Source organism: Paramormyrops kingsleyae, chromosome 18, assembly GCF_048594095.1.
Source record: "Paramormyrops kingsleyae isolate MSU_618 chromosome 18, PKINGS_0.4, whole genome shotgun sequence".
NCBI lineage: Eukaryota > Metazoa > Chordata > Actinopteri > Osteoglossiformes > Mormyridae > Paramormyrops > Paramormyrops kingsleyae.
In genome coordinates this window covers 10,631,659-10,644,677 of record NC_132814.1, presented here as the reverse complement: position 1 = coordinate 10,644,677, position 13,019 = coordinate 10,631,659, and the positions used below count along the sequence as shown (strand labels likewise).

The 13,019-nt window shown below is 40.5% G+C and overlaps 1 protein-coding gene across 2 annotated transcripts; it reads right to left on the bottom strand.

Moving 5' to 3' along the window:
• Positions 1 to 525: 525 nt before the first annotated feature.
• Positions 526 to 12,636, bottom strand: LOC140579504 (uncharacterized). 2 transcript variants are annotated; one of them, XM_072702114.1, is made up of 4 exons: positions 12,520 to 12,636; positions 4,143 to 4,202; positions 2,153 to 2,479; positions 526 to 1,956 (listed from the first exon to the last, which is right to left on the bottom strand). In XM_072702114.1, the coding sequence occupies exons 2-4, from the start codon at positions 4,177 to 4,179 to the stop codon at positions 1,844 to 1,846; spliced, it is 477 nt and encodes a 158-aa protein (XP_072558215.1). In that variant the 5' UTR covers positions 4,180 to 4,202; positions 12,520 to 12,636; the 3' UTR covers positions 526 to 1,843. The 2 variants fall into 2 exon arrangements, with proteins under 2 accessions (XP_072558215.1, XP_072558216.1); XM_072702115.1 differs by lacking the exon at positions 12,520 to 12,636 and adding an exon at positions 12,031 to 12,225.
• Positions 12,637 to 13,019: the final 383 nt, after the last annotated feature.

The window sequence follows — 13,019 nt, the reverse complement described above, 5'->3', positions numbered from 1 at the left end:
CTCCAGGATCAGCGTTAGCCAGCCCTGAAATAACAGGGCACTGGCTCACTGAGGCTCCTCACAACTCTTGATTTGGGTCTCTGTTGAATTTATGTTCTTCTTATTGTGTGTGGTTTCTTTTCTCCTCCTGTCGAAAGACATACAGTTATATGAACTGCTATCTTTAAATTGTAATAGGTGTGTGTCCTGTGATGGACTGCTGTCCCACCCTGGGTGTCTCCTATGTTGTGCTCTGAGTTTGTTGGTTCCAATGTCTGAGGGTCCCAGAAGAGCAGGTTGGGAAACAATGCTCTACTGATTTTAGACTGACTGTGTTTATGGGAGATGGATGGATGCATTTACCCATAATGCCATAGTAATCTTTGCTAGGTTGGCCTGTCATTTACTAAATGCTTCCAGGGACGATAAACGAATAAACACAGAACATAAACTGTCAGGATGGACAGAGGGATGCAGAGGCAAGACCACACAGAGATTCACACACATCTGAAATTCTCACCTCAGAAAAAAGTCAAGCTTAGGTAGTTATACTGATAAAGCACTTTATTCAATATGTTTCAAAGACTATTAAGTTAGGTCTTATTTCCAACAGCCACAACCATATAGTATTAACATATATGCTTTCTTTGAATAACATTCTGTGAAACACTGAGCTTAATAAATTGTGTAAGGTTAATTCTTTACAGGAAATTGGTATATGAAACTGTGGTCCATATGCAGAGACAAAGTTGGATATTTAATAATCGTTCATGTATAATGTTTCAATACTGCATGAAAATATATATATATACCTGAGCACTGAATATACTTCTAAAGCATTCACAATTTGCAACAGCTTAAGCAAACACTAGTTGGTCAAAGAAAATGTTACTTGTGACCCCACCTGTTTGTAGTATAGTGTGGCTCTATTAGGATTCATACACAGTGTAGCACATTAATATTAATGCTTATACACACCACAATGCTGCTGCTGCCTGATGTCTCGCTGTAGTTAAATACGGACAGGGTAACACTGATAAACCCGGAATCGCCTGCAGTTCGCAAGAGAAGCATGTCTGCTGTAATCATGCACTTAAAGGGATACTTTTTATGAAGATAAAATTGTTGTCAACAGCAAATTTTGAGTGTAACATATGCACATTAAACCTCTGTGAAACTAAATCATAAAGATGATTTTTTTTTTCTTATTTTAATGCTCTCTCATCAAACTGAACCCAGTCAGACTCTATTACATAAAATCAAAAACCATTTAAGGAATAATGGAACATTTTGATTATGTCATTGTCATTGTCATTGTCATTGCAGACTTTGGAGAAATTCTGAAAGAGGCGGTTTATGTTTCTTTGTAAAAAACCTTCTCGCTTTTGTCCTTTTTCGCTTTTATACTTTGGACAAATGTTCATTTCATGGCTGCACACCAGGAATAAGGACAGTTGCTCAGGGACAAATGCATATTACATCAACACTTAGAAATGATACATCCTTACTATTTCTGTCAAGCTCATCAATCTTCTTGCCATTTTCTGGAAGTAACAAGCTGATGATTTAAGATAAGGCTGCTTCAGAGGAAAGATTGGCATTTGATTACTATATAGAAATTCCATTCCCTTCCCCCTTACTTACTCATAATACATGGACATCAGCATTGATACATACTAATTAAAGAAACCAATGAAGCTGTAAAAATGGATTACAGACCACCGGGGGTCACACATACATGCGCTTTCTTAGGTCATTGATTGTTATTTATTTATTTTTTTAATATAATGCTCCAAATGGATTCACAAGTATTCAACTACCCCATGACTACAGATTTTTATCAATGGAACTTGATGTTATTTTCTTAGAGGCTCACCAGCTGCCAGCTCTGAATGGAATAGAATGTGAGCAGAAGGTAGAAGAGCCAGGAACTGCTGTGCAGGTAAACGCTGATCGTCGAACATGGAAGCATTTTCCCTGCAAGCCGGAAAGAAATCCCGCGCCAGGCATGAAGTTACATTATGCATACATCACGACAGCTAACAACAACAATAACAATTTTAATAGCTATAAAAATAATATAGATGAGAAAGTACAATAACTATCATTATTTTTATTAGTTTGTAATTTAAACCAGTTTGTTAATATTAAATTATTTAATTTGTTTCCTTACCTTTTTCAACGACCATATGATCAGGGTTAGTGCCAGTATTAGATCTGCAGGTGAAGGTGGTATTTTCTGTCGGCTGGTAGCCGCTCATTGTCAGCCTGAACCCCCCCGTAGGCAATTGCTCCACAGTGGATTTATCCTTGAAATTGTCGGCAACCTTTTCAGTAGTGGAATTGGTATTAATGATATGCTCCTTCTTCCCCGATGACATGATAAACGTGTAGGTGGGAAGCTGGTTGGCTTTAGACTCAATATTGCAGTCGACTCGTATGTCTTCATCCTCTTCCTGACATACTATGATATACTTGCATAGACCAGGTGTCAGCAGAACTGAGAGACGAAACCGAACGTAATGAATTAATTCAAACATGATAAATCTGTCCAATTTATGATCGATGTTGTATGAAAATTTAAAGCAAGGAAAGTCAAAAAGACAATAAAACATACAATACTATACAAGTCATAAATAAAATGTGTCAGCTTAGCCATTTCAAAACCTCTTCTAATTCCACCCCAGGATTTTCAGTAACCTTCCAATACATTAATGTATTTTTTTAGCTCAACCACTAGCAGACCTTCTTTGACTAATCAATACCTGAGTTATTTATCTAACTAATGAGGTGAGTTGGTGGTGAAATTTAGCAAAAACATGGAATGGCTGAGGTGTCCCTGAGGAGAGGTTTGGGCACTGAAGCGGAGTTCATCTAGCCGTCCAGCAGGATATCAGTAACTTTTTACGGTAGAGAAGAAATTCTTATTTTGTTGTTTTATATGTACACCTGTATTCTAATGTGAAATAGTTTTTCTTCTCAGAAAATATAGTTATCATGAAGAAAAAGACACAGGTTTCTAGCAGTAAAATTATGAAAGAAATTTTAATTTCATGTTTTCATATACAGTGGTACCTCGGTTCTCAAACTCACTAGAACTCGAATTTCTTGAAAGTCGAACAAACCAGTTTGACCTAGAACTCGATCTGAATATCAGAAGTCGAACCGTGAACGCTGACCTAATATAAATTGTACGCGCCAGGAAATGAGTCATACTGCAATGCAATTCTTACTTGAATACCTTCTTCACAGACTGGACGATTAACCAAATAAAGCAGTGCAACATTACAGTAACTAACAATAAATAAACCACTAACTTACGTGTACTATTAGAGCATTTATGTCATTAATTTAAACTTTATTTTACCAGGTAAATTAAGTGAAAACCAGTTCTCACTGCTTTACTTGATATTCGGGAGAAACAGCAGATTACGCATCGGAACTGCCTGGGATACAAACGTCATGCGTGTAACTAAACTCTTCAGCCAATAAGGGCAAAGGTGTGTCGTCATGGAGGCGGTTCCAGTTTGTGCAGCCTGGTGAGAGGTCGCAATGCATCTAAACATAATGCACTGCGTCAGGATCAGAATGCGTTGCTTTAATCCAGCGCTGTAAGCAAGTCGAACGCACCCAATGACCGGATTGGGGAAACAAACTGAAACGCGGACTTAATACAGAGGACTAATGACAACAACCAGAAACAGCTGATTACATGGGGATCCCACACGAGGTTAACGAAGGGGCGTGGCACACGGAAGGAGCGGACGATTGGGGCAGGTTAGAGGTAATGTTGGGATAAGATCTTTTTCGTTTTGAAAGCCATTAAGAGAACAATGCTCTTCTTGTTTGAAAAAAAAAAAAAGAAAAAAAAAACATATTTAGTTGTAATTTTGGGGGGCCAGGAACCAATTAATCGGTTTTCCATTATTTCTTATGGGAAAAATTCGATCAGAACTCAAACTTTTTAGGATTCGATCCGGAGTCCGGAACGGATTAAGTTCGAGGACTGAGGTACCACTATATAATGTTATATTATAATAATTTATAACTGTCATTCATGGAAATAAAAATAGATGTCTAGTGATGTCTAGTAATATTTCACCAGTTGAGTGCTGGAAATGTTGAATTTTCTGGAACAAATATGATGAAAACCGATTGCTTACCTACTATAAAAACAGCACATTTTAACAAAGTAGTCATCACGGTTTATTTTCTTCTTTAACCTGTAATAAATGAAGAGAGCCATTTATTATTTTCATTTCGAGCGCTTGGAATTTTTACTATCCTGTTCACTGTGTTCCTATACACTTTCCATTCTATAATTCCATAATTTTCCAGAACCCACAGCCACCCCCCCCCCCCCCACCCTGGCCAATTGTCCATCTTGCTCTCACCAGGATCTGCCGTGACTGCGACGAGACGCCAATGCCGCCCTGCTATGTGGCTAACATCTAGCTCACTAACTTTAAACATACTTTTCATTTTGCTTTCTGTTCACTTTTGGAATCCTAAGCCAGCCAGGCAGGTGTTATAAATCGCAAAGTAGCCAATATCAATTGTTTTTGTTGGAGATTAATCAAGTGTGCCAGAGGTGACACTCCTCTGGTCATGGGTGACTTTAAGTGACCATTGGCACTGACAGGGCTGGCTATGAGGATTGTGTCAATCCCCATGGGTCTGGAGACCGGGGCGAAAGTGGCTCCATGTTCCTCGACTTTGCGAAAGGTCAGGGGCTATGGGTCGCTGGATCCTGGGTCCAGGGCCCTGAGCTGCATCGTTGGACTTGGTACTTCAATACTGGTGGTGCGGCGAAGGAACTTGATCACATCCTCATGGGCAGATGCTGGAAGGTCCTACAGAACTGCAGGGTCTACAGAAGTGCCCAGTTTGTGAATTCTGACCACAATCTTGTTGATGCTACTCCGAGGATTCAGCTTAGGTTCAGTAGATTACCACCTACTATGGGAATCGGGCTGGACCTGGCTGGGCATCAGGACCATGGTGTTTCTAATGAGTCTGCACACAATTTGTGAGAGGAACTTGCAGAATTGGGAGGTGTTTCATCTCGCAGGGCAACCTGGATATCATCGAGAGGAGTCTTAGCGCACGGCAAGACGGCAAGAAACTCCGTTTGTACCAGGAACTGAGAAAGACTGTTGCAAGGGCTTTGAGGACAGATAAGGAGGCATTTGTTAGAGGAATCTTTGAGCAAGTGACACATGAGGTAATGCCTGTCCTCTTGGCATTGCAAGCAATCTTTGCTTCAATTTGGGAGGCAGGCATCATCCTAACTACCTGGAAAACGGGACATGTTGTCCCTATCTGGAAAGGGAATGATGATCACGTGGTTTGCGGCAACTACAGGAGGATAATACTGCTCTCAGTGGTGGGTAAGGTCCTTGTTAGGGTCCTCCTTAACAGGATCCCTGATCACTAGCTCGCCTACCAGCAACTGGAGCAGTCTGGTTTTACGCCTAAGAAGTCAACCATTGACTGCATCCTGGCACTGAGGGTTTTCATTGAGTGCAAACATGAATATTGGCAGAGTTTCTTTGCAGCCTTTGTTGATTTTCGTAAAGAGTTTGACTCAGTTGAGCAGGCTGCCCTGTGGAACATCCTGAGACTTCGCGGGATCCCCCTGAAGTTGCTGAACATCATGTCCGGCCTGTACACTGGTACTGTGAGTGCCATGCAGAGTGGAGGCAGAATCTCTGCAGTCTTCCCAGTTCATTCTGGGGTTCATCAAGGGTGTGTTTTTGTTCCTTCACTGTTCAATGTTGGTATGGATTGGGTGTTGGGCAAGGTCATGGGGTCCAGCAGCTGTGGGGCATCTGTTGGTGATGAAAGATTCAGTGATCTAGACAATCGTGCTGTGACCTTCACAGAGTCAATGGAGCCTCTGATCAGGGCTCTCAAGAGACTGAGCAAGGAATCTGAGTGTCTAGGTGTGTGAGTGTCCTGGATAAAAACCAAGATCTAGACCTTTAATGACCTGTTGGGCACAGTCATCAGCATTGTGTCTGTCTGCAGAGAGGTCAACCGCATCGACCTCGGCAGTGACATTTGGCAGTGGCATTCGTGTCTCTGGTGACTGGAGAGCACGGGGCGTCATGAAGTCACTGGAGAGGGTTGTGTGTAGCTCCTAATATCTTTGTAAAAGGATGAAGGTCCGAGTCTTTAGAGTCCTGCTGCTCCCTGTCTTGCTGTATGGCTGTGAGACATGGACACTATCCAGTGAGCTGATATGAAGACTGGACTCCTTTGGTACTGTGTCTCTTCAGAGAATCCTCGGGTACAGCTGGTTTGACTTTGTGTCGAACAAGTGGTTGCTCAGGGAGTCCCGAATGAGGCACATTACCTGCATTGTGAGGGAACGTCAGTCACGGCACTATGACCATGTGGCGCGTTTCCCTGAGGAAAATCCCACCTACAGAGATCTGAATTAAAAATTACTGTGAAGTAGTCAAAACAAAACTTCAGGTCTGGAGAGTTCACAAAAGCATAGAAATGAAACATTATATATTAACTTTGTGACCTACTGATGCCTTACTCACTTCCAAGACTCCAAAGATTTAGAAATGATTTATTTATAAGAACATTTAACAACATAAATTGGCACAGTGCTTGAAGGCCACTGAAATTCATGACCGGAAGAGTGTGGGAGGCATCTCAGTAAGTGCTGAAATGTGGCAGGACTGTTACAAACAGCCTGAACAGGGTGAAAGAGCACTTTCAAAATGCCCAGTCAAAGATGAAGGCAGATTTGAGGCAATTGTAAATAACAATTCCTACTTTCTCTCCTCCCTTCTTATATCTTGAGAGCTGCTCTCACAGACTGAACACTGGGTTTGCTCCTCTATAATGTCTTTCAAGGGTTTCAGACAGACAGAAGGTCCCTGTCTGGCTGTTTCTGCACTGTCAAAATAAAGGGTACAACCCTGCTACAGTTTTGTTCCCCAAGGTACTAACGTCATTAATGTTCCCCAATGGTACATTACTGTACATTTTAAAAGTACATTTACCTACAGCTAGGGTACAACTGGCAGAACCTTGAGGGTACAGCCCCACTGACAAGTAATCGTACCCTCAAAGGTACAACTTGGCACTGTGTGTGTGGCCCAGGAAGGCTTGCAGTGCAGAATACTGCGGAACAGCTGACAGGCTGATTCTGATCAGCCGGTTGCCTAGGCTACAAGATAAATTTAGATGTGATGAGCTGACCTGTGTCTGTTACCATGTGCTAATGTCACAGCTATAGTCATAACAGGGATGTTGGATTTGAATGCAGCTGAGGAACCATTTCTGCTGCCCTCATCCTTTACCATTCTGCTCAGCTGCGTCCTTTACTGGTCCAGTCTGCATTGTGCCAGTTTAGCTGCCCTAGAACACAGAAGTTCCCCACGGGTCTCATCGCGCTGCCCTCTTTGTCCTCTAGAGGGCTCAGGGACAGCTGCTCTTCCAAGGCAGTGGATACTAATATGACAGTCGACCCTTCGACATCGCCCCTTTCCCCACTGTGCTTTCGATATACAGCATCAGTCAAAATTTTGGACACGCCAAGCCGCCTCGATGTGTACAAACTTGTGACAGGAACTGTATTTTGATGCCGGTATAAGAAATTAAATGGGAGTTTTTGGGAGTTTTCTGAAAGCTGCAGACAAAACACAAAAAATCAATAACTCATACATGCGTAAAACATACATTCAGTGCTGGTTTGGAGGACGGCAAGCACGTTCACGGCAGCCTCTCGCAGAGATCTCACAATGATCTTTGTATCTCACAGTTCTCGTGCCTTTTCACGTTGCTCTGCTCTGCTCACATACTCACTTAGCTCGCCAAAGGGACCAAAACACTTTACACAGTTTTTCCAGATCGCGGGAGACTGGCTCCCCTAACTCCGTAATACGGAATGATCCACTGTATTCATAAAAAGCGCACATACCTATTAAGGTCACCACAGACTAAACTCAGACATTTTGGTATATAACACATTTGTCTCAGCAGGTGAAGCGATGTTAAAATGCCGTAATCTCTCATTTTAAGATACATAACGTCATGTACCCATTAAATTGAAAATAAAGATATTAATCTTTAAATGAGAAAAGTCTGGCTGTGTTTGATGGGTATATTTGTGTCCCTTAAGCCTGTGTCTTTACTTTAAAAAATCATGTTTATTACTGGAAAAATATTCAAAGGTAATTGAAGAGATATAAACACCAAGTCACAAGTCATATTAGTCATAACAAAATATATCAAATTAGCCCTAGATGTTATTCATAATCTTCAATACAGACCGAAATCTTGTCATAGGTTCTGAAACGCAATTTGGTTTTCATCTATGTCACTTAGGCCTTGGCTTTATGTAAATTACTATGTTTGCATGTTCTCTCCCGTGTCATCGTCCAGCCTCCCCCCACAGAGGTTAACTGGAGCTGCCAAATAGTCTGTAGGTGTCTGCGTGTGACCTGTCTGCGTGTGACCTGTCTGCGTGTGACCTGTCTGCATGTGACCTGTCTGCATGTGACCTGTCTGCGTGTGACCTGTCTGCGTGTGACCTGTCTGCGTGTGACCTGTCTGTGTGTGACCTGTGATGGGTCGGCACCCATCCTGGCTTATTCCCTCCTTGCACTCTATAAACTGCAGACCTCCGTGGTCTTGAGAGACAGAGGAAAACCTGCTTGCTCATGTTATGGCTCAGGTTTTTCTCCTCCATTGCAATTTTAAAGTCTTGCTTGTATAGATCAAGCAGAAGTGAAAATGAATGAAATAACAAAAACCAGTCTGCAGACATTGTTTGTCACTGCCTTACGTGACATCTCATTTTAACCAGAAGTACGTCACAGTCAGTGGCGTTACTGTGATGCCACCCAGAGTGGCCATTTGGGCATGTTGGTTAATTTTATCTGTGTCTGTTAGGTTGACCAGGAAACGAGCAGTTTGGGTGGCCACCAATCACCTCCCAACCACCTGTAGCCACGCCCCTAGTCACATGGGGAAATGCATGTGTTTTGACTTCCACTTCAAAGGTACTTTGATATCAGCGATCAATGTCCTCTCTATAATCGGTCAAGGACCTTGACACAGAAGACTGGGAAATGTGCACCGCATCACCAGGCACCCTCCGGAAAGATCCGGTTGCCAGAAGGGACAAAGCGCTTGTCACTTTCATAAGCAAGGAATTTTGGTGGCTGCCGCGGCTGGACAGCGGTTCAGCCAGGAGTCGGAACGGAATGACCAGCATTTCGTGGTCCACCTGAAGAAGTGTGATTCATTCAGTGTCCGTCTGGTTTAGTACATCAAGAAAAATGTGGAGAGTCCTTGGTCGTCTGTGTCTTTGCACCCTTCTCTGTCTGTGCAACTTCATGCAGTGCAGACATTGTGGTTTAGGACACACAACTTCCTTCGAACCCATTTTTATTTATTGTAATTGAAAAAAATATCCTAATTGACAAGTCAGCCTACTTCATTCACCAACTAAGTGTGCTGACAAGGAATGGTAACTATGGATGAGTCAGCATTGGAAAAAGCACAATTAAATACATAAATTATATATAAATAATAAATTAGGTATTTAAATGCTATTTAGCAACAATATAGCTAACGGTGGGTATATCAGTTTTCTAATAAGTTTGCAGTTTTTTTCCTTCTGAAGTTTTCCTGTTTTTGCCACATCTCGGCATGCTTCCCTCCAGCTAATTATAACCATTTTCGTTCTCGCTCAGTAATCACCAGAAGACATTCATCTTTCACTGTTTGGACATATTCTGGATCCCACAGTAGTAGTACTGGGCAAAGGCCAGTGATTTGCCAGCACTATTTGTGTCTGTTGGCACCACATCCCAGCAACAAGAGTAAGGAAATCTGATTATGCTGCTGCTGTTAATTTTATAGCTGCATTTAGGTTTTCGTTAAAAACATTCTTGAAATTCATGTTCTGTGAAATGCGTTCTTCAGAGCAAAACAAAATTAAATGAGAGAACTGTCTGTGTACCTGTAGAAACTTTGGCGAGTTAAACAGAATGTGAACTAGGCCTAGGCGTGGTTAATCCAATATTATTTAAATAATGAATGATGAAAATCGACTAGGGATTCTGCCTGAAATGACCATCTCTAATGGTAATATATTTGTGTGGACTAATATATTTCTATATCCTATTTTCCATCCATCCATTTCCTGGTCCCAGGGGTATAAGGTCAGGGGCTAAATGCTGCCCATATACTAATTGTATTATATAAACTACTTAGATGCATTTTAGAAGGAACCATTTAAATGTTAGGCTTTCTTATAAATGCAATATTGCCTTTGGCTTTGTTGAGGGCCTTGATTTAATACGGCCTTCCAGAGTACGTAGCTGGAAAAGCACTTAAACATGCTTAGGTCAATGGCAGAATGCGCGTAAGGGTCATTCATATCTGATTTATTAATGCTTCTCTGCGCAAAGCGCAGATCTGCCTTCATGGTACATAAACTCAACCTGAATGACAGAATGTCCTAAAGTCAAAAAGGCACACAGCTACTCGCTTTTTTGACTAAAGCACAGGGTAGAATATGACCCTCTAGACAAATATGTTAGGTTCCTTCTTTGTAAAGATGGATTATTAATAATCATTATAACTATTAATAATATTATAATATAAATATAATAAAAGGTATCAATAATAATATTAATAGTAATAATAATAATTATTACTATTGTTATTATTATTATTATTGATACCACTACTATATTGAAAATATAGTAATGTACGTACTGCTGTTGAAATACAAATATATACAGTAGCAGAGAAAACTAGAAGATTCTATTCAAGGTGATGTAAAATAATTCTGTAGCAAAACATCTTTTCGTGACTAGTATGCTAACTGTCCTGTAGAGCCCTTTGCTGTCTCTATAAGTCTGATACATGTTACAGTATAATTATTTCTTAATATCATTAAGTTATACAAAGTTTAAACATTAATCTCTTAATTTTTATTTTTTATGTACCTACCCCCAAAAAAGGTTACGATATCCCAAAAAAGAGTAAATTATAAGGGTCCTCTGCTTTCAGCCAGCTTTCGAAAGGGTCGCTAGTGCGTGTCAGCAGATTGATGACATAACATGCAGCTAAGACATCTGGTGGCGACTGAAATACGAAGATATTTATCTGCGTTTAGTCTTTTGGGCTGCCGTTCGGTGAGAGCTAGCAAGAATGGGGGGTGTCTGGCTTCGTAGTAAACAACACTATATGTAGTGCCATACTTCAAAGTCAGGTTTACAATCTATGGTATCGTGGCATGCGACGCTTACATCTTCTTAACGCAAAATCTGCTGCTTTATTGATTTATTAATTATACTGCATTGATTACATGCGGAACTAGTTGCCTTTTATATAACATCAGCAGAATAAACCGTCTTCTAGTCAATATAGGCAATGATTTTATAGTAAACTGACACATCTAATATACAGCAAGTAAAGGACCCAGTTCCGTTATTAAACTGGTTCTCCATCCACTGTCGCTGACCTCATCCCGTACAGTATGTTACATAACATATAGCAAACGCATAATTCATAATAACGCATAATATTCTTATTGTGATTCTGAAGGTAAACATCACTAACTAACCTCGTAGGGAAATTTAGAAGTCAGTATAGACTACACCGACATCAGCATTAATATTTCCCGCACCCCGCCTCAGACGTTTATCTACGTGCGACATCATTTACTGCTGCAACATATTCCGGACGCCGGAACATCCTATACGGTTACTGCAATAAGACATTCGATCATTCATGCATAGGATAAGCTGTCATAGATGGAGCGATCATAATTTTTATTATTTTGACATGACACTTAAATGTATATAGCAATGGATGTAAATAATCTAAATCGTGATTAAAATCACAGCAGTAATAGAAATGCGCCACTCATATTATTATTATTATTATATATTCTATGTATGAAAGATTCTAATTGAACGTCTCATTAGATACATGTTTTGATCGATAATGAAATGAAGGAAATAGCAGACAGTGGAAACTGCAGCACGGTACAGACGCTCCTCTACTTACGAACGAGATACGTTCCGAAGATCGCTTTAAGGGTATACTGTAAGCAGGTATAGATAACTGGGATGAGTAGCGGCCAGTCGTACTAGGCGGAATTGGCGTGCAAAAAAAACTTGATGCTGTCAACAGGAAACGGGAGCCCAAGGAACACAACTTGGACTTACAGTCCTCTTCGTTCGTATGTCTGAAAGTTCTTAAGTAGATGAGCGAGATCTGTATATTATTATTATTATTATTATTATTATTATTATTATTATTAATAATAATACATTAATAATAATAATACTAATAATAATAATAATAATAATAATAAAACAATAATTCCTAGGCAGCATGAGCTAACAGAATTCACGAGGCTTTAATCTTTATCTATCCTTGTCCATGGTGTAGCTTTTCAGATTTTTCCTAATTATCCACATATACAATTAAAAACCATTGTAATGCATGCGGTGCGGGTGGCAGTAATGCTATGGATTGTTCCGGAATTCTTACCGTACACCGTCTGTTTGTCCTGACGCTACACTCTTACAGTGGCTGAGCTGCAACCTCGACTGTTTTCATTCTGCTTATACCTCCAATGTTATGTGGGGCTACCGACTGTAAAGGAAAATATGGGGGTGATGGTTCGGATCAATAGCGGTTATGTACGAGATATGATGTAATATAAACCCGCTCTTCACGTCAGCGACGACTCAAATTCAGGTACATTAATTCTAGTTAAGTCAGACATTGTCATCTGCGCAAAAACGTATATACTATTAATGACAGTTTCAGCCTTACCCTGCCTTGGTTATTTGTGCAGTTCCTAAGGCTAAAGTTCATACCAAATTTTTGCTGCATCATACCGTAGACGTGACGTAACAAATATAACGTAGTGAAAGGGACAACTTGCATGTGTAGAGGATTGTATTCTTATATTTTTTTTTGCATGCTCATCTACATACAGTATGAATATGTTACCACACTGTCAGAAAAGGGGTTCAGCCCTGGTA